The sequence below is a fragment of the Leptosomus discolor genome, chromosome 16, assembly GCF_034619465.1.
Source record: "Leptosomus discolor isolate bLepDis1 chromosome 16, bLepDis1.hap2, whole genome shotgun sequence".
Classification (NCBI taxonomy): Eukaryota; Metazoa; Chordata; class Aves; order Leptosomiformes; family Leptosomidae; genus Leptosomus; species Leptosomus discolor.
In genome coordinates this window covers 1,646,634-1,666,777 of record NC_141406.1, presented here as the reverse complement: position 1 = coordinate 1,666,777, position 20,144 = coordinate 1,646,634, and the positions used below count along the sequence as shown (strand labels likewise).

General features: G+C 56.4%; 1 protein-coding gene across 1 annotated transcript; it reads right to left on the bottom strand.

Moving 5' to 3' along the window:
• Positions 1–1,483: 1,483 nt before the first annotated feature.
• LOC104354937 (acyl-CoA dehydrogenase family member 11) lies at positions 1,484–18,294 on the bottom strand. The gene is made up of 14 exons (XM_086474432.1): positions 17,995–18,294; positions 14,417–14,649; positions 13,678–13,777; positions 12,634–12,751; positions 11,691–11,833; positions 11,449–11,598; positions 10,826–10,920; positions 10,456–10,555; positions 8,830–8,970; positions 7,925–8,017; positions 7,404–7,508; positions 2,234–2,405; positions 1,925–1,991; positions 1,484–1,610 (listed from the first exon to the last, which is right to left on the bottom strand). The coding sequence occupies exons 1-14, from the start codon at positions 18,292–18,294 to the stop codon at positions 1,484–1,486; spliced, it is 1,944 nt and encodes a 647-aa protein (XP_086330558.1).
• Positions 18,295–20,144: the final 1,850 nt, after the last annotated feature.

The following is a 20,144-nucleotide window of genomic DNA, read 5'->3' as shown; positions in this document are numbered from 1 at the left end:
TCTCAAACCCAAATGCTATTTATTCACTTAAACACCCGTGTAACGGGCACGGAGAAGTGCTGCAGCGCCCACCGAGCCCCCCTCGCTGTGCCCGGGGGACGGCTCCTCCCTTGGCCGCCGGGGTCCTCCCGGCTCGCCGGGCTGTGGCCTCGGGGGGTGCGGGACAACTTTGCGCTCGGCGAACAGCTCGCTCGGCGTCCCAGCTGCTGTAGCAGCGTATGTTCCACCTGTCTTTGTTCTGTTACTGGTTTTCTTCTGTTACAGCAACGTTTTCATTAAGAACTTGTAGTCATCAGGGTGACACCAAGCAGGTGGGCTGACGGGGTGGGCTGGGGGGCGAAGAGAAGGGTGCAGGCGGTAGGTTGTGGCGTTGGGGGATAGTTACCGGATTTCAGTCTAAAACTTAGTCAGGATTTACGTCTGTACGAATCGCAGCATCGTTAGGACGCGCACGTGGGGAATGAATAAGCTTTGTGGCGGTCATAGAGAATAAAATGACTTTATTTTGGTACCAACTTGTAGAGTTTTGGTGTAATTAGAGTGACGTGACCGGAATTCCTCCCCTAAACTGTTACGGACCAGCCTTGCGCAGCAGCGGTGGTGTTGGCACTGACCCTTTGCGCAGCTGTAAATAGCCGTCGGCCGTTGGCCGCGCCGCAGCGGGGGGACGTTTCCCTGCCCGTCTCGGCTGGCTGTGGAGCTGAGTCAGCAGCTTTAGCAGGGACCCGGCGCCCCGCGACACGCGTGAGGGTGAAGCCTCTGCTCCGGGTTCCCGTGAGGTAAACGCGGAGCTTGGTGGAGCCGAGGGGCAGCGTAAAAGGCAAAATGAAGAGCAGGAGGCGGGCTGAGCCGTGTGACAGCCTGGCTGAGCAACGGCCTTGGCGGGGCAGGCGCACAGTTTGGGTCACAAAGCCCTTGTTTTACCCGACGAGTGGCCACGATCAGCTGCTGAGCTGGGGGGTGCTGAGCCCAGCGCAGCCGCTCCCGTGGGGGATGCTCGTATGAGGGGTCGTACCAGCCTCACAGCCGCAGCGGGCACAAGAGGCTGCCCTGGAAGAAAACGCCATCCCTGGCAGGTGCCAGACCGTGTGTAGCACCAGAGAGCAAGAAGGTAAATGGGACAATGGTGGTTTTCTGTATTTAATCAGTTTCAAATCATTTCCAGTTCGACTTTGGTCGCTTTTCTTTAAAAAGAGCACTGATTGGCACTTGAAGAAGCTGCCGCTTCAAGTCGTTGTCTGGATTTGATCACTTGGGCTTTGCTTAAAACACGGTAAGAACATTTTGGCAAGAAAGCGGTGGGTTTCAGTGGGAGCAGGTGCTGCGGAGGGGGGTTGTCCAGAAGGATTTGGTCTGGCCCTTGGTGGAACGTCCCCACCGTGCCTGTAATTGATGGCTGGCTGAGGACTGGTGGATTTTTTTGGGATTGCCACCCACCTGCTGTTTCCCCTGGGGGTTGGACTCCCCAGTTGCCGCCGGGGAGTCACAGCCTGCCGCTGCAGGTGGGGCTGCCCTCGTAGACCAGCGCGCTGTCCATGAGCACTTCCTCAGCCCCGTAGCTGCCGTTCCCCGACTCCCTGGCCACAGGGCACAGCTCCTGGTTGCACCACCTGGACAGAGAACGCCGACAGTTTGGCCCAGCCCCGTTACACAGACAGCGCCAGTTTCCAACTTGAGGTCTGCCCAGTGCGGATCCCTCTCGTCGCTGCCAGACTGGAGATTCCCCGTGGCAGGGAAAAGCCACCACGTTGGCAGGGAAAAGCCACCACGTTGACAGCGACCAGCCCAGGGTGCTGTTTGTCGCCATCTGCGGTGACACGAAGTTCGGGTCTCACCGTGGCAGGGGGTCAGCTCGCCCAGAGAGGCAGAGCGAAGCGTGCTGCGTTGCGCGAGAAACACCGAAAACAGGGAGGTTTCGCCTTACCTTCGAGCAGCGGCGATGTCTGTGTGGGAAGCGTCGGGCCGAGCGGCGTGTTCAATTAAAAGAGCTCCTGTGGAAGAGCAGCAGGCGTCAGCCTTGCCGGGCTCCGGCCAGAGCAGCGCGGGCTGGCGCGAAGCGGGGCTGGTTACGGCTCAGCAGCGCTTGCCGGGCTGAGCCCCGCAGGTTGAAAGAAGGCAGGGACCGAGCTTGCTTTAAACCTCCGCCCTCTACCCAGCACGTGTCGAACCAGGCCGTTCTAGGACCGACTCCCAGCCCTTTCCCGGTCTGAAACCCATCGGTTCTTCCCACTACCTGCGTAGATCCTTGCGAGGGTGTAGGAGAAGTCTCTCGCTGCTAGCTCCATGGTCGCTGCCCCCCCGGAACCGGCCGCTTGCATGAACTGCGCAAGGCGGCTGAGGGCCCCCTGCACTTGCCTCACGGCGGGTTCCAGCTTCGCAGTGCTCGAAGCCAGCTCCAGTTTTTTCTGCAAAGAAAACAATCACAGGAAAAATCACGGCGTATTTACCTCGTGTAAGGAAACGGGGCTGGTGAAATCCTGAGCACACCCAGCGGCTACTGACCAAAAGCTTAAAATCGAGGTGGCTGCGACCGGCACTGCCATAGGTGGAGCGGCCAGAGCACCGCGCGGCAGCAGGAACAACCGGGACGTTGCCAAAAGGAAACTCGCGGCCTTGCCTTGAGGACGGAGAATTCCTGGGAGCCAGACCCAGCGCGGGGCTGTTTCTGTGCTGGCTTTGCAGCTGCACGTGGGGACGAACTCACTGCCAGGCTGGGGGGACAGCTCGGTCCAGCCCACGTGGAGAAGCAGCCAGCTCTCGCCCGCGTAGCCGCCACCGACCCCCCCAGACTCTGAGTCCCCCCCTGCAGCACTTACGGACCTTTTGGCCACCCCAGGCCCCTGCCCGTGCCCAGGGCTGGCCCTGTCCCCATCGGTGGGCTCAGCCCAGGAGCCTCGCGGGCTGCGGTAGCGCCTTCGCAGCAGCCAAGCCTGTCTGCAGCAGCAGCACGAAAGGATTTCCTCGGGCAGAACGGCAGAAAGGAACCGCGAGGTACTGAAGTAGCGCAGCCGGTGGTAGGAGGTGCTTTTCGCTAATTAGTCTCATTTGCAGGGTATTTAGGAAGCTAAAGGCTGTCGGCGTCGGCTGCGCAGGGCTGGGTTTTGATGGTTTTGAGGCTTTCGGTGCTGAAGTGGTCGCGCGGAGCCTCTTGCTGGTACGTGACGTGCAGCTGATCGGCCCAGCAGAGCTCCGGGCTGCGCAGGCCGAACGCAGCCTCGCGTTCCGCGCCACGTCTGCGCACGACACCCTCTGCCTAACCGCGGCCCTGGGTGTTCTGACTGTTCATACAAGAAAAACACAATCCTCGGTGGCTGCCGTTCTGCGCTCCAGGCACAGCCGGGCATGAGCACAGCGTGTGCTGGACAAATACAAAACCATCAGCACTCAAGCGGTTTAGGGTCTAGTGCCAAGATAAAAGTCCAAAGAACCCTCCAAGCCCACGGAATGCTAATCAGGTGTTTTAAAGGCAGCTCGGAGCTGGTTGCTAACAAGGATCAAAGACCCCAAAGGCACAACCGTGTTCCCAGCAGCTCGGGTGGAAGCCAGCCCCGCACAGGCCAAGCACGGAGACGACCCCGCGCTTCTGCCAGCGCCCTGGTGCTCGCGGCTGGGGTACGGCCAGCGCCGTCCTGCGCTGCCTCCGTGAGGTCTAGAGAGCGGGGCAGGATGGACCAGGAACATAACGGCACCCTTTTAACCTTAGGGGGGAAAGACGACACTATTCTCTTTGCTCTCCAAGAATTTACGCTTTCTTTTTCTTTCAGACTGCACTCGTTCTTCTCCTAAGTGAAAGCACAGCCTCTCCACAGCGATCAAGCTGGGTTTTTCCACACCCTGCCCTGCGCTGGAGAGCGGGCGGCCGGTGAGCTGCTTCGGGGAGGGCGCTGGAGGCAGCACCAGCTCCTCTTTTCTCTCCTGCATCTTGATGTGCTCCAGTTCCCCCGGGGGGTGTAGCTGAGGGGAGGCACACGCACACGGCATCGCCGTGCCAGCGGTACGGTTCTTTTCAGGCTGAAATCATCAGAGAGCAGAAGAGCTTTCGAGCTCTGGTATTTCTGATTCCTTCGGTTTTCACTGAGGAAATTTAAGATGCTGCTCATTTGTTTGCTCTCGCTAGCTACCGGGCAAGACTGGCAGGATGGTTTTTACTTCAAGAATAATCATGAGTGTTTAAAAATACAGCAACAGGGAGAGCAGCCAAAACAGGGCTAGAAGCCCAAGTCTCGTATTAATGTTTCAAGCGAACACGTAGTTTCGCTTTAATAACCAAGATTTGTTTCCTGCTGTGTTAAAATTGCGGTTACGGTCTGAAAAAGACCTGAAAACCCTGTCACGTGTCTTAGATCTTATGTCTGATTTCCAGCCAGGGTTTCAGCCCTACCCAGGCATTCTTGGTGCATAAGACAGTGGATCCTGAGCTCTGCAAGATGCTGCAGGACTGGTGTTTGGAAACGCAACTGTGCTGAGATGCGACCAAATTTAACCTCAAGTGACTAAACTGCAATAATCAAATAATTCCCCGGTGCTATTTCAGAGTCACTTTCCAGATTGCAGTTGAATTCCAAAGTACACCCCATGCTCTGGCTCAAGCTAATAAATTTGTAGTGTAACATGAAGTGACTGTCCCTGGGCAGTACCCACCTGAAAGTCCCAGCACGGCTGAGCTGGAATCCAGGACTGTCTCTCACCACGTGCTCCCCTGAGACTTTGCAGACTAACTGCCTCTGGACAGGGTGGTCTGCAACAGCCTTGCCTGTGTATCAAGAACCCTCAAATTTCAGCTTCTCATAAATCACATTGTGCAAGGATGAGGACGTTCTCTCTGTTTCCCTTTTCCTGAGGATAATTATGACATTGGGTTCCTGCTCCTAGATCCCAGAACCATCAGCACGAGGTATCCCACCATCAGCACGAGGTATCCCACCATCAGTGCGAGGTATCCCACCGTCAGCGTGCGATATCCCACCCTCAGCAGAGGCAACTGACACAGGATAAAAGCAAAAATAGGTGGCAGTGGGGTCAGGGGGGAGGTTACCCCGAGATACGACCGTCAGAGAACCAAGTGCTGTGCTGTGCTACGTACTAACGCTGCTTTCTCCAAAGCAGCCTGTCAGGGGGCACAAATCCTGCAACCTGAGAACCTTGACGGACAAACATAAAAGAAATTGTCCTGGTTTTGTGTGCATCAATAAAAAGGAAATGGATTGGAGCAGTAAAAAGCCCTTTACGAGGGACGAAATGATTTCCTCACTAGATGGGAGTGGGAAGGATGTTTCAACGTGAGCCAGACTCCCAGAAAGAATTTGGGCACCTGGAGCTCAGAAAGAGGTGGTTTATCAGCCGTGAGGGAAGCCCTGACTCTGGTGTAGAAACTCAGCGCGTTGCTGCCCGGCGCTGCAGAGGCCCTCGGCAGAAATGCCTCCCAGCTTGCCAGGGCCCGCGGCCGAAGGCGTGAGGGCAAAGCTTTCTGACGCGTCCGGGTGACGTGTCCCAAGCGCCAAGTCTGTTAAATCCAGCGCCAGCGCATCAGCCCAGCCACGCTCCGCGGAGACGGGGGCAGCCTCAGCGTGGCCTGATCAGCAAACGCAGTGGCACTGCTGGAACTGGGAGCCCCGGAAAGGCAGCGCTCGCTTGTTCACCCTCCGTGATTTGTGGGAGTGCGAGAGCAGCGATGAGCTTGTGGATGAAGAAATCCGGAAATTCGGCGTTAACTGCTGTGCAGGTACCTGCTCTGAACCACATTGCCGTGCGCTGGCTCTGGGGAGACCTTGTAGTGGCCTTCCAGTCCTTAAAGGGGGCTACAGGAATGGTGGGGAGGGGCTCTTGATCAGGGAGGGCGGTGACAGGACAAGGAGTAACGGTTTCAAACTGAACGAGAGGAGATTTAGATTAGATGTTAGGAAGAAGTTCTTCATTGTGAGGGTGATGAGATGCTGGCCCAGGCTGCCCAGAGCAGCCGTGGCTGCCCCCTCCCTGGCAGGGCTCAAGGCCAGGCTGGATGGGGCTGGGAGCGACCTGCTCTGGTGGGAGGTGTCCCTGCCCATGGCAGGGGGCTGGAATGAGATGATCTTTAAGGTCCCTTCCAACCCAAACCACTCTGTGGTTCTGTGACTGCCCAGTTGTGCAGCGGCTGGAGGGGCCCTCTCGGCTACACCAGCGAGGTGCTCCGAGGACGGCAGCGTGGCACCTTTGTGGGGTATTCATGTAAATCAGCCAAAGTGCAAGCCTGTGGAGGCCGGCTTCTTTCCCAGTTATTTTTGGAGCCTACCACTGGCTCCTTTCCTTCTCTACCCCGTTACCTTCAGTCTCAGCCTAAGCTGCTTCGGATCAACGGCTGGACCAGGTGGCTTTTTGATGAGGAGTCCTGCTTATGAGCAGGTTTGGCCTCGTTTAGTCAAATTCTCTGAGGGATTTTTTCCTTTCTCAAAAGTTGTCTGAGAGGGTGGCAGGGCGACACTCCTCTCTGGAGGTCACAGCAGGGCTCTGTACGGGGCACGGCTGAGCTGGGGGATGGAGTGTGACAGAAGGTGCCAACCGCCGCCACTGCTGAGAATCCGGCTCTTGCTCATGTGTTTCTGAAAGACCCATCCAGTTGTCGGTGCTGCAGGGAGGGCGGCGACCCAGCCCCTTCCCTTCTCGTGGGGTCTGGATGAGAAAGCAAAGGCTACGCACAGTCAAACCCAGCACTCCAGGATTCCCTCACTGAACCGGGGCTCATGGAATCTGGGTGGCTCCGTCTGGATTAATAGTGGCACCTCTGAGAGAATACCCTGCGATCGCCGATCACACCTTTCGGGCTGGTTCCTGTCTCCCCTCATGGGTCATATGAAGCCAGCTGATCCTCCTTGGCCTTCAGGAATTTCTGAGCTGCTTTGATCTCTCCGGCACTGCCTGTCACCCAAGCACCTTTAAGAGAGCAGCCGGCAGGTAAAGCCAGAGAAGGGCAACTCGGAAGAGGCAGCAATGGAATTCCTTTGGCTCCTGCCATCTCTTCAGTCCTAAGCCATAATGCAGGAGGTAGCCCTAGCGAAGGTTGATATATTCAGCAGTCTTGTGGTGATTTTCCAGTTAAGAAACAAAACCACAAAATTATTTTGGATTCAGGAAGGCGACTCTTCCACATTAAAAATGCCCTTCTGTTGGTACCTGTCGTGAGGAACCCTGACAAGGCAAAACTCTTCCCTGCTGAGATGAAAGTAGCTGCGCTTTTTGCAGCACAGGAGGATCCCAACATGAGCACTGCCTGCGTTCTGCTTTTGTAAGCGCTGCTTAAAAAGCCGAATTGTAAGACACCTGAATACTTGTCTGAAGCTTTCCGTTCCCTACCAGCCTCAGCCAGGAGCATAAACACCAGCTCAGACTCTGCCGAGTCAGGCTGACCCGTGCGTTCGAGGCGGGCTCACCTGCACTGCGGAGAACACAGCCATCGCCTGTCCTTGGCTCTTGCTGAGGGATCGCAGGACGTCAAGCGACAGGATATTTGTGGTTCCCTCCCATATGGACAGCACCTGTGGGGCAGAAGAGGCAGCGGAAGAGCATGAAGGAGCCTTTTGGAGCAACTGCAATAAAGAAAAGGGGAACATGAAGGGACAAAGGCACGGGGCAGAGCTAAGCGATACCAAGGAAATCTCCAGCGATGCCATGCCTCACCACAAGTGGAAAGGAGCGGCGGTGATGGGAGCTAGGAGCAGCTCCACTGCTGAGCTAGGGAACGAGGCCAGCACCAGGAACAAATCCCGTCCCCTCCCTGGTGATGGCTGGGCTCGGCAGGAAGGCAACTAGGAAAGAGCTGCCGTGCCTGGGGTGAGGCTGGGGAGGGCTGCGTTTTCCCTTGAGCACGTCTTTAGCAGGCAAGCACAGAGTCCTGTGCAGGGGACTAGGTGACACACAGGAGCTACCTCTGCTTCTCCTGCTGCTTTCTTACCAGAGCGTCACGGACTATGACCGGCACGCCTGTGTCCTCCATGTAACCTTGTCCTCCAAAACTCTCCATGGCCTCAAGAGCAACAGCAGAAGCCTGCAAAATGCAGAGAGCTGACGTGACCCACATTGCACAAGGGAAAAGAGGGGCCAGAAACCTCTAACACCGCACAGCAGGGCCTGCTGGGGTGGGACTGAATGGATGCCACCGATTTGCTGAGCCAGGTGGCTCATGATACGCAGAAGGAGCAGCCGGGGGAATGAAGACTGAGGAAGAGTGAGAGAGGACCCGCAGGAGCAGTCCAGACCTTGGGAGAAGATCCAGGGAGAGCCTGTCTCAATACAGGCCTCTCTAGGTAAGGGTAAACCCGTGGGAGCACGTGTCTCTAGTCCAGGGGAGTCTTTTACCTTCTACTTGCCTACTGTGTCTAAGCTTCTGTGTAGTTAAGCTGAGGGCAAGTAGAAGAGGGACGAACTCCTGAAGTTAGGGCTAATGCTAAGCTGTTAACACCTTCTCTTCATTTATTCGTAACTAGGGGAAAGATGTTCCCCGTGGCTCAGTGTCCCACCTTGGTCTTGGGGCAGCCTGAGCAGCGTTCCTGCGTGCCATGCGGAGTGTCACGGCAGCTGTGGCATGCAGAGGACTTCACAGAGCGCGCTGGCTCTGTCTGTTCTGCTCAGACAGCCGATCTGCGGCCTCGAGAGCAAAGGGACAAGCCTCCTACCCACCAAGTCCAGCCTCGGTGCAGAGCAATAGTTCCCGCAGGCCCTGCAGCTAGAGGTCACTGCTGGTATCTCCTGCGGTCGCTGCCCTTCGCGTTGGCCGTGTTACTCGCCCCTCTGGCCAGCTCTGTGGTCGCTAATGTGCCACCCAGCCCCACTGAGCTGATCCAGCCGGTTGTCCCATACCTGCTTCCCAGTGTACAGTTTGGTGACTGGTACCAGCAGTCTCAGGAGAAGCTGCTCTGGCTCACTCGCCATGTTGGCTTCTACAAGTCCAAGCAGGTGAACGATCTCCATAAGCAGAAGAAACGCCCCTCGCGTCTGCACCTGCAAGCAGAGAAGTGGGGAGCTTCACCGGCAAGGGTCTTTGCCTCAGGCTGATTCCAGCCCGCTCTGCTGAGGTGCCATGAGACCATCTCACAGGGATGCACGATACTCGGATCTGGGCAAAATGCCACCCCTGCCCGTACAGATCCACAGCTTCAGAGACACAGGCCACTGACCAGCCAAGGCACAAAGTGTCAAGTGTTGAAGGCAGTCTGGAGCTGCTGCCCTTGGACACCGCAATCTGGTGTGAGGGAAGGGGCAACACCATTTCATCGGGCCTACTCGGAGCCTTATCAAAGCCCCTGTGAGGCACCCAGGTCACAAATCCACATCCTTTCCACGAGTAAGGGACGTGAGACTGCTCATCTGATGGTCAGCCTCTGAGCACCAGGATCTGCAAGGTCTTTGACAGATTTCTTGCTGAGCAGCTTACTTCCCTGGCAAGCTGTGATGTGGGAAGCACCGGGATGTGGAGCTCCGTAGCCCCTGCGCGTAATGATGTGCGGTTGGACTGTAAAGGATCCAGCCTTTCTTTCAGAGGGGGAGTTCTGGCCACAGGCTAAGACATGCTGGAGCTTTAAGTTAGATTTGACAGATGTTGGCCACTTTCCCTCTCCCCCACCTTGCAAGAGGATTTTTAAATACTGTTTTAAAAACTTGCATGAACCTACTGCAGCCCAAGGGCAAGTGCTGGTGTTACACCACTTAAGACGTTGTGCTGGATGGGTGAGAGGAGGAGAACTGTGCGCCTTCTTTTTGAAGTTTTAGTAGGGGTGGGAAGCTGCCTGTGTCCTGTGGATTTAGTGAGCCGCTGCAGCTCAGCCTTGTGGCAAAGCTGTGAGACATTCTGCAGCGAGTGAAGGCTCGCACGTGAAATTCCTCCCAGAGCCACACTGCCAATTCACGCTGCTCTCTCTTCCATCGTTTGTTGTTGCCTTAGACGACATTTGCATCTAGAGGCTGTACTCGAGCTCGGTGTCTTGTGGTGGTGAGCGGGCACACAGTGAAAACAAACCTCTCAGAAGCTAAAGTGCCCGGTGACCACTCAGGAATTCTTCCAGCCTGCTGGGAACAGCCCGTCTCCTGGTGCACGAGCTACCAGGGAAGTTGGGTGAGTCTGTATGTGTCTTGGACAAGCCTGTGAACTGTGGTTCAGGAGACTGTGCTGTCATGCTTGGACTCTGGTGCTAATGACCAACTTCAGAGGTCACGGCATGTCACGGTAGGTGCATGCGTGACCTTCGGCGCTCCTCTCAGGAGAGCTCCCAGGTGGTTGTGGTTGGATAACCTGAAGTCCAGCAGAGAAGCTACGTCTATCGTCAGATCAAATCCCAGTATAATATAGCAATTCCCCCGCTGATACATCTCCAGCCCTCTACACCTGACTGTTGCACACCGAGGCAGGCTGGCTCTGCTCATTAGCAGCTCAGGATCTCGACCCTCTTTCCTCGCCAGTGGGTTCAGCTCAGCTCCCAAAAGCCTTACCTCCATCCGGGCTAACGTCTGCATGTGTAGGGGATGGTCCTTGAGGAGCTTCCCAAAGGCAACCCGCCTACGGGCATACTCCCTGCTCAGACTGATCATCCTAGAGAGAATACAGCCAGGGAAAGCAGTTAGACCAGCAACCCTCCGCTTCGGAGATTCCCCTTCCAACCACCCCCACTGGAAGAAACCTGCTCAGCTGGAGCACACCAGGCCACCCACCCACAGGCCAACCTTCTCCAGCACTGCTGGCCTCCAGACCTGTGCCTGCAAAGGCACCAGACGTCAATCGGCTGCCATGCCGAGCCTTGCAAAGTCCCCCCGTCCTGACAGGCTGCTCCTTCAGCTCTGGTGGGATCCCCGCTGCTGTCACCTTCTCATGTAAGCTACTGCACTGGTGATGTTGTGGATCCGAGCTATGTTCAGCATGTTGGAGATGGAGGCCACACCACGACCCTCTGGGGAGATCTGAATGCATTGAGGAGCAAAGGCTGATGTAAGCATCCCGCACAGCCTCGGCAGCGGACGCACATCTAAGTGAAAGCTGTGTCAACAGACAGACAGATACCGTCCAGTCCATCCCTCTCTGTCCTCAGGCACCACAAAGTTCTGCTTGCTTTAAAATATCGCTGTCTCATTTTAGCCAAGTCCGTGGCACGACCGGAGGGGAGGCTTTGGAGACCCCGTCAGCATGATCAGTTCTGGTCCCTGCTGCTTGTTCCTGCCTGCGCCTACAGGACTGTCCCTCAGCTGGGTCAATGACTGACCTAAAATGACTTCTTTTTTTTTTTCCCCCCTTCCCTCCCGTCTTTTCCTGAGCTCTTCTCAGCTCTGTCCCACACACAGCCCCGCTGGTGGAGTGTTCTGCAAAGCAAACAGCCAGCCCCAGAGGTGGAAGAGAGGAACTTTTTCAGCTGGTATCACTGCCAGAACCCCCACGAGTGGTCTGCCGTGCCACGCCAGCCCTGACCGGGAGGAAGGTGAAACCTCACGTACCAGCTCTGCTTTAGCTCCATCTAGCCATAGCTCTGCTGTTGCCATCTGCCGTGTGCCCAACTTGTCTTTCAGCCTTTGCACTCGGATGCTGTTCAGCTTCCCCTCCTCATCGCGAACCTTCAGGAAGAACAGGGACAGGCCGCTGGAACCCTGGGGCCGTTGAAAGGCATGAGAAGAGGATTTCATGAGGATGAAACGAAGAATGCCCCTGCTCCTTCACCTGGTTCCACCCTCAGACAGACCTGTTTTACTTGTCCTTCAGCATCCACTACCCTGGCCAAGGTTAATGTCACATCAGAATCAGCAGCGGATGTAAACCATTTAAAGCCATAGAGACGATAGGTACCGTCGGGCTGCTTTCTGGCCACTGTCTCAGTGCCGTTAGCTGCGAGAAAGGAGATCATCTTGGCTTTAGGGGACCGTCTGTATCAATCAGTGCTGATTTTTGGGTTAGGCAGCCGCTCATTTCTTATCTTTCCCAGAATAAGAAACACAGCCAGAGCCAAGTACCGGGAAGGAAATGTGCTGTGTTTAACCGCGAGCCTTCCCGGCGGCTGCTCCAGCCCAGCAGCCGGTAACGGCAGGGCTGCGTAAGCAGAACGCGCCGCGGGGCACAACCCAACGCCTCCATTGCTTTAGGAGCTACCACGGCCGAGAACAACAAAGGGCGCTGCGGAGTCGGGAGTCCTGCAGCGCTGCACCGCTTCCACTCCGCTGCTGACCCTTTCACTTCTTCCGCCTGGAAACCACCTGCAGCTTCATCAGATGCAGGTGATTCCCCTTCCACGTTTCTGTCTCTGCAGTGGAGTTCTGAGGTTTCGGGGCCCATCAGGCCATTACTACTAATTCCTGTTATCCAAGGAATAAAAGCGGAAGGCCAGGAATGCTTTCTGAGCCCCGGCTGGGATGGGTCTGACTGTCTTGCTCAAGGTTTAGATCACAGAGCTAGACATCAGGGTGTGAACACAGCCCTGTACCTGCCTGTGTGTACGCATGCACCGGTGGACAGAAGTTGGCCCTTTTGTCGGTTAAAAAGCAGAGCTATGCAGAGGATTTGGACGGCTTCTGCTGAAGTTTCCTAAACCAGCTACCTGGCTTTGTAAGTTCCCCGCACCCTTCATTTTCACAGTTCTCACTAACACACCTAGCTGCTGCTGCAGTAGCTTCCCACCTCATAACACCTACCCACATCGGAGCCTCCCCTGCGCTCGGTCATCCACTGGCCAGAGGTCCAGAACTTCTTGGGGTCACGGGACGTCAGACGGGTAAAAGCGTTTTTGAGAGACGCAGGAACACCTAGTGACTGGTTCGGGGGAGGGAAAACAAGGCAAGGTGGTCCTGACCCAGAAGATGAGATCAGACAGCTGCCGTAGCTAACGCTGGCGTGCCCTCGGCTCGGAACGGGCGGTCTGCAAGCGGGCGAGCGGGGCTCTGCGTGTCCTGCACCGCGGTGCACCCGCAGGTGCTGCTGAGGGTCTGTGAAACTGCCCGGCTCCTTCACGGCTGCCGGAGCACGGCGCAGGCAGAAGGCGCAGGCTTGTGGGGCAAAGGAGGGTGCGGAGCCCCCCCCCCCCCCCTCGGATTTCTGCACCGCTACTCATCTGGACAGAGAGCTTTCAAAACAGCACGTGTGCCAGGGTATCGTGCCTATGCGCTATGCGCTGGGTGTCACCAGCACCCAAAGGGGAAAGAGGTAACTGCCTTATGCTTTTTTTTTTTTTCCCCTTTTTATTGCATCGAAACGCCCAGGGCAAGCTACTTGAGGGCCAGCTTTACTCTGCATCCTGCAGAGCCACCGACATAGTGCAAAGGGTGTCACTAAAATGCAGAGCCAAATCTTCAGGTTGGGAAAGTCTTGCTCGCTCGGTTAATTTACATCAGGTACAGATCCGGGCCAACACATTGAACCGCCACTCCACGCCAGCAGCAAACTATCTCGTAGTAAAACCACCTGGGACACCTTCCCCACGGCCTGCGGCACCACAGGTTTCACGTGCAGCAAAGGCCTTACTGCACACAGCGGTGGAAGCAAGCACAAACCTGGGCACAGAGACTTTGCAACCTGAGGGGGAAGGCAGTGGGAGAGGGAGCTGTCTCACAGCGCAAGGGCGGGCCGTGCCCAGTGCCAGGTGGCAGGTCAGCTCTCCTCCACCCCTGGCCAGTGCTCCGGTCCCTCAGCAGCGCTGCCGAGATGTGAGCTGTGCCCTCAGGGACCGGCTGAGCTCATACCTCAATGACTTTGGCTGCGCCATCAGTCATGGCCAGTGGGCAGGTGAAACCTCCAGAGAAGGCTGCAAATAAGTACAGCTTGACAGCCTGATGCAGACGGCTAGGAAAGAGAGCGAGTGAAAACAGATGGGTTTACGCAGCAGCTCAACAGCAGGAGGATAAACCATCGTGACTAGGAAGAGAGGAACAAAATACAGGCAAAACAGGTGAGAAGCAGACTGCTCATCTCTGAGAGGGCAAACCCCGTTTCAGCCAGGAAGAGAGAAGAGGAGCAGCAGTTTCGCAGTCGCCGAGGGACTGCCAGGGCAAGGCTGGGCGGGCGGCATCGCTTGCCAGCTGGTGCACAGTAAGTGCAGTTTTTAAAAATAAGAAATGTGGGTCTGTCTCCAGAGGCTGGAATGCAATGAAACCACAGGTAAAATCCCAGACCTCTAGCTGCGTCACAACTAACGCACGCAAAGCTGGAGCGGTGTGGGGAACGGCCAGGCCCCTGAATCAGGAAGGTGACATCAAAGAATATTAGGATCAACTGTGGGCCATTAGTTACGGCTTATCATTGCCCATGTGGAACATCACAGCAGACAGGCACTGCTGTTCCGTACAGCGGTAGGTGTGCTTCTGTCCATGCATCCTCTGTTACCCATTACACAACCAGAAGTTCAGTCCTACAAGATGCTCAATAGACCCCGCTAAGAATAACCAGCGGGGCACCAAGTCACTCCCATTCTCCCCCAGTTACCTCCAGTTGGAGTATCTTCTCTCATAGGCCTCGGCAATCAGCCCTTCTTCTGCCACAATCTCTTTCATCCTCTTCCAGGCCGAGCAGGTGATGATGTGATCCACCCGCCGCCCCCAGGCGTCATACTGCCGAAACACAGGGGGGTTCAACTCGCATTCCTGTCCAAGAGGTTTGATCTTGGCTAGCAGACGGTATCCAAATCCCTCCAGATCCTGATTCATCTCCTCCAGTACCTGCGGAGCAACAAGAAGAGCCCTTCAGCCCGCGCCAGGAAGGCAAGGAGCCTCTCCTAGCTGGGAAGGCAGAGGGCTGACCCTACTGTCCTGCAGTGCTAGCGGGCTCTTGCCACTCAGCCCTTCCACCGGTTCTGTAACGCAGCAGGACAGCTCGTCTCTTCCCCTCTGCTGGCACAGCTCTGCTCAGCTGTCACTTTTTCCCCCACTCCCCACCCCCGCCCCCAAATAATTTTTTCAAGTTACTTCTGGCAGCATCTCTGGATTTTACCAAAGACAGAAGAGCTTTTGTATCAGGACTGAGAATGACGTCGGTGCACGTGAGCAGGAGGGTTGGACGAGACGGTCTCCAGAGGTCCTTCCAACCTCAGCCACTCTGATTTACTGCTGGAGAAGAATGCCAGGGAAAGGGCTGCCAAACCCAGAAAGCCTTCATCTGTTTAGGAGAACTTCCACTGGGCTCCGTAGTCACCTGCCTATCAGATCAGAAGAGGAGGAATGGAGCAGCCATTTGAGCTTCAGCCTGGCACCCAGGCATCTAGATTCGAATTTCCACCCTGCATCCAGCTTCCCGAATGGCCCTAGGTAAGGCTTCATGTGCCTTTCAGCCAGGCTTGGCTGACTTGGACGGACTGATCTGTCCAGTGGATGGAGGGAAGCCGGCACCCGCAGAGGAGTGATTCCTTCCAGCCCTCCGAGATACCTATTTCAAGGTGACAGGAATTGCCTTCTGCAAGTGCTCTTCACCGTCTGTGGCCAAAGCCCAGTGAAGTTGCCTAGCCTTAAATAACCTGCTTTGTAGAGGACTCCACTAGGCCAGGGGGACCCAGCCGCCAGCACTGTTGGGCCCTCGTGAGCATAAATACATCCAAGACTGTCCTGGGGGTCAGAGAAGCACCTGATCTAGACCTGTTTTCATCACAGGAACACTTTCTGCTGCTCTCTGCCCCTCAAGAGATGCTCGTTGCCTCCTCAGCGTAACAAATGCTGGAGGTGAATGCCGTAGTTGCTGTACCCAAAATGCTGCAATTATAAACCACATTCATTTGCTGTGGATGAAATCCAAACACTGCTGCTTCCTTTCCCTGCCTCCCCCTGTATTGACTTTGCACTAAACTACATCCCGTATGATCGATTCTTTCAGCACTCTGTCCCACACACACTCTCCAGTTACTCTGGAAGTCTCCATCCTCAGAGCAGCCAGTTGTCCTTCAGGTGAATGGTGAAATAGTGCCAAAAATCACAAAACAAGCCAAAACCGTGCGTGACAGCCGTGTCAACTGGTACAGCTCATGCCACACTTGTTTGCTGTCGGCAGAGCTCAGCCGGGACGGATGTATGCTGCCTCCAGTGATTATCATACCTTGGTGACAACTTGAAGGTTGTTTTAGAGGCATAACCTAAGAATCCGAGGTTCGTGGACTTGCTCATCCCTGAAGCACAGGCACCTTTGAACTGTTTACCTGGTGGTTCCTTGTGGGCAGAGAACAGGACACCAAATAGGTGTCTTGGTAAGCACATTACAGTGAACTCAAACCACGACAGTTCCTTCGCCTCATCCACGTCTTCTAAAAATCCCAACCCAACTGCCTCGCTGTCAGCTCATGCCCTGACCACACGCAGCCTCGTAAAACGACCCTGTTACCCAAGTGAATGCACTTATTTCCAAGGTAAAAGAACAAATTTGTGGCTGCTGAATGTGACCCACAGCAGCCTGGGTGCGCCAGAAAAGCGGACACCAGGATACGGAGGGAGCGTCTGTAAACCCTCAGGGTCAGGGCTGAGGCTGCTCAGCAGCTGCTGGGTGGTCTCATTCACCCTAATCTGTCCTTTGATGTCCCAGGGATGAATATATTGGAAAAGTGCAAATTATTGCACATTAAGAGTGCAAGCAGGTAATGCTTTATATTAAAGGACATATTTTCAGGGGGATCAAAGACCAACAGATCCCTCTCCACAGCGGTGCCCGGAGAAAGCAGGTGCTTTCTCCAGAAATCCGCTCCGAACACAGAAAGGAATCTTTTGCTCCGTTCCAGGAACGTGTCTCTGTTCACCGCTGAACACAGCTGGACAGCACAACAGGAATCAACCTCCAGCGTGGTGCCTGCTTCAGCGGGACGCACAAAGCTTCACCTGGTGCTGCTCTCCCTGAGAGGAAGGTGTTCCCACGGGGAAGTAGCTCTCAGGGTGTGGACATGCGGGTGCTGCATGAAGCAAGAGCGCAGGCCGGGCTCTCCGTCAGCGGTGAGGCAACACTGCCCCGCTGGGACCAAGCGCAGAAACGTACGGGAGATGCCGCTGATGCTCTGGTAGATTTTGCAGCTGCTTTGACTCTTTGGGGAAGGAGCTGGGAGCAGCTCTCAGCCCCGGCGAACACCACCACTGGTCCTTTCAGTCCTCGGGAGATCTGCACCACGCTGCTTCCAAAGGTGCGGATTACGAGCAAGATCTTCATGGTTGCCCAAAGGCCACCTTCCTTCTCCCCCAGCTTCTTGTCTGGCCAGAAGGCCACTGTGGTGCTCAGGGGGGCCTCATTCCCAATGCTGCCACCACACTCGTACTCGGCCATGTCTGCAAGGCCTCACAGACCTGGAGAGCAAGCAGGGGGCAGGAAGGTCATCACTGAAAGTCAGGTTCTGCCCCTCTACTCACCTGGTGGCTTCAGAGGTCATTCCATTGCTTCTGCTGGAGTAAATTGCGGAGAGAGGACATGCTCCATGAGATGTGGTCCTTGAAAAGTGGGAAACAGTTGCAGTCCTTGAGGTGACAGCGAGGACAGCCAGTGAGACGAGCCGCCTCCTCCCAGGGATTCCTGTAGGACTGGCCCTCACAGAACAGGGACCTGCAGCTCAGGGTCTTACCCCACCTCTCTGCGCCCCTGCAGTCCGTGCAGAGCCTTCCTGTCTGAAAGTCAGCCCAGAAAAGCCAACAACCTGTGCTGAGAACACAAATCCCAACGGGCCTTTGCATCTTCTTCAGCACTCAGCTGAGAACAGACCCTTCCTTCAGAGAGGAATTTCCCTAAAAGCCCCTCTTCCCTGGGGGGAGAGAAGTGTGGAAGAGCACAGCAGAGTTTCTCCCCTTTCTTTGAAATTTCTTTCTCTGGATAACCAGACAACACACACTCACACGGATAATCCCAAAACAACAAGTCTTGTTGCAACACCCAGGTCCACTAAGACACTTTCTGTTTATGTCCTGGCAGTATTTTTTGCCCCTGCACTGATTCAAAGGTAACAAGCTGTAAAGAATGCTGATAAATTCCCCCCAGTTAAACACTCGCAGGCTCAGAGAAATGTTCAATCCACAAACGCACACACAGAAACACAAACATCCGCGCCAGACCTTGGGAGGAAGGTGTGTTTTCAAGTAACTCTGAAGCAAAGCATCTTCCAAATACGGGTTCCCAGTCTCAGGCTGCTCTTGGAAGAGGGTCTCCATTTCTCTCCTTGCAAGGGGTGTTTCCAGATCTGCCGATACTCGTTCCTCCTGCGTGCCGACCTGTTGCCCCTGCCCCACGGTCACGTGGAGTCCTTCGTGACTCAGCGTGGGGTGGATCTCCCAGAGGTGAGGCAGAAAGCCAGCCGGCTGCCACGGCCCGCAGCGGGCACGGGCTCTCTGCCATGGCAGGCGACAGGTAATCATGGATCCGCAAAGCCCCGCGTGTGTCACGCCGATGGCTCAACCGCCAGACCCTTCCTCGGCTGGCAGCAGCACCAACCTTTTCTTGGTTGAGAAGTTAGTCTTAAAAAAAGAATGGTGTCTTTTCCCCCCCCCCTCGGGGAGGAGCTTTTCAGGAGCTGAACTAGGGAAAAGGTCTTTGGAAAGGGACCAGAACACAGCCTGGAAAAACACGAGTACTCAGAAACACCGTGTCTTCTCCTGCCAGCCAGGGAAATCATTGCAACCAGCTGACACTGCCAGAGCCAGGGGAACCGGGGGGTGTTCCCCCCAGCATCCCCTGGATTGCTTGGGGTGATAACGGGGCGGAGATGAGAAGGAAAAAATACATTTCCTCGCCTGAAGGATAACAAAATGCCTGGAAATGGGAGGAAATGGTTCAGGCAGGTTATTTTGTAAATAAGATGAAACAGAGGATCCATCCTCCTTGCCCGGGTTGTGGCACTAGCTCCAAAATAATCTGCTTCTTACAAAGTCCCTGACGCCTTTAATTTGAGTCGGGATGGTATCAAAAGTCTCCCTTTCCCGAGGGAAGTACCAGAATATTCTAAGGATGGGTCTTCTGGCTTGGAGTCATTTAAAACCTGCACCGGCTTCGGGGTGATATGCTGCTAAGAAAACCAGTATTTTACTGTAAAGTGCTTTTAAATGGGTATGATACCAAACCGCTGTTACAAGCACGACTGTCGGAGCCTGAAGCATGGGGTGAAACCCCGGGCCGGGGGAAGGGCACAGCCGCCCCCACTGTCGGCCCTGCGAAACACCCGCAGCCGCCTTCCCCCCGCGCCGGGCGGGCCCGTCCCCACCGTCCCCACCGTCCCCACCGTCCCCACCGTCCCCACCGTCCCCACCGTCCCCACCGTCCCCACCGTCCCCACCGTCCCCACCGTCCCCACCGCCCCCACCGTCCCCACCGTCCCCACCGCCCCCCTCAGGCGGGGCCGCCATGGCGGAGGCCTGGGCGGGGCGCAGGGGGGGGGGGGGGGGATGGATTAAGCCTCCCCCTCGCCGCCGGGCCGCCCCCGCCCTCTGCCCGCCCCCAGCGCCGCGCAGGCCCGGGGGCCCCGCGGCACCGCGCCGAGCCGAGCCGAGCCGAGCCGGGGCGGCAGGGGGAGCCCGCGGGGCCGGGGCCGGCGGCGCAGGTACAGAGCGCCCGGGGGACCCCCCCCCCTCCCCCTGAGGGACCCCCCCCCCTCCCCCTGAGGGACCCCCGCCTCCCCCTGGGGGACCCCCCGTCCGCCTGAAGAGACCCCCCCCCCGCCGGCCTCAGGGGACGGACCCCCCCGCCTCAGGGGACACCCCCCACCCCCCACCGCCTCAGGGGACCCTTCGCGCCTCAGGCGGGCGGCGGTACCGCCGGGTGAGGGCCAAGACGCGGCCCCGGGAGGAGGGCGGCCTGGCCTGAGCTTCAACTCAAAAAAAGAAAAAAAACAACAAAAAACCAGGAAAAAAACCCCCAAACTCAAACTTTTAAAACTGCATCTGGAGCCACGGCTGGTTTTTCTAGGCCTTGCTGTAGCTTCACATCACCCGAAATCAGCCGTGAGGGGCAGTGGGGGGGTGTGGGCGCAAGGCTGAGGGGGGCGAAGTGCCCAGGGAGGGGACGGGGTTCCAGGGGTGCTGGGGAAGAGGTTGGGTGTCTGGCGGTTAATACTGTTTCTGTGATACTCGGTGGTAAAGTGGCTTCGGAGCGGGTGAGCGGTGGGGCTGCGGGGTGCCGGGCTCCCCGCTCCTCCTCGCAGCCCGGCGCAGGGCTGGCCGAGGCGAGGCGGTGATGCCGGAGCCTTGGAGGTGCCCTGTGCCCAAACAACCAG

Excerpts from the sequence above, each read along its gene's own strand:
- LOC104354937 (XM_086474432.1), bottom strand. The coding sequence starts at position 18,294 with ATGATTACCTGTCGCCTGCCATGGCAGAGAGCCCGTGCCCGCTGCGGG. Across the intron at positions 14,650-17,994 it reads AAACACACCTTCCTCCCAAG|GTACTGGAGGAGATGAATCA; the intron begins GTCTGGCGCGGA and ends GTTGCTCCGCAG. Across the intron at positions 11,834-12,633 it reads CAGGGGAGGCTCCGATGTGG|CTAACGGCACTGAGACAGTG; the intron begins GTAGGTGTTATG and ends CCTTTCTCGCAG.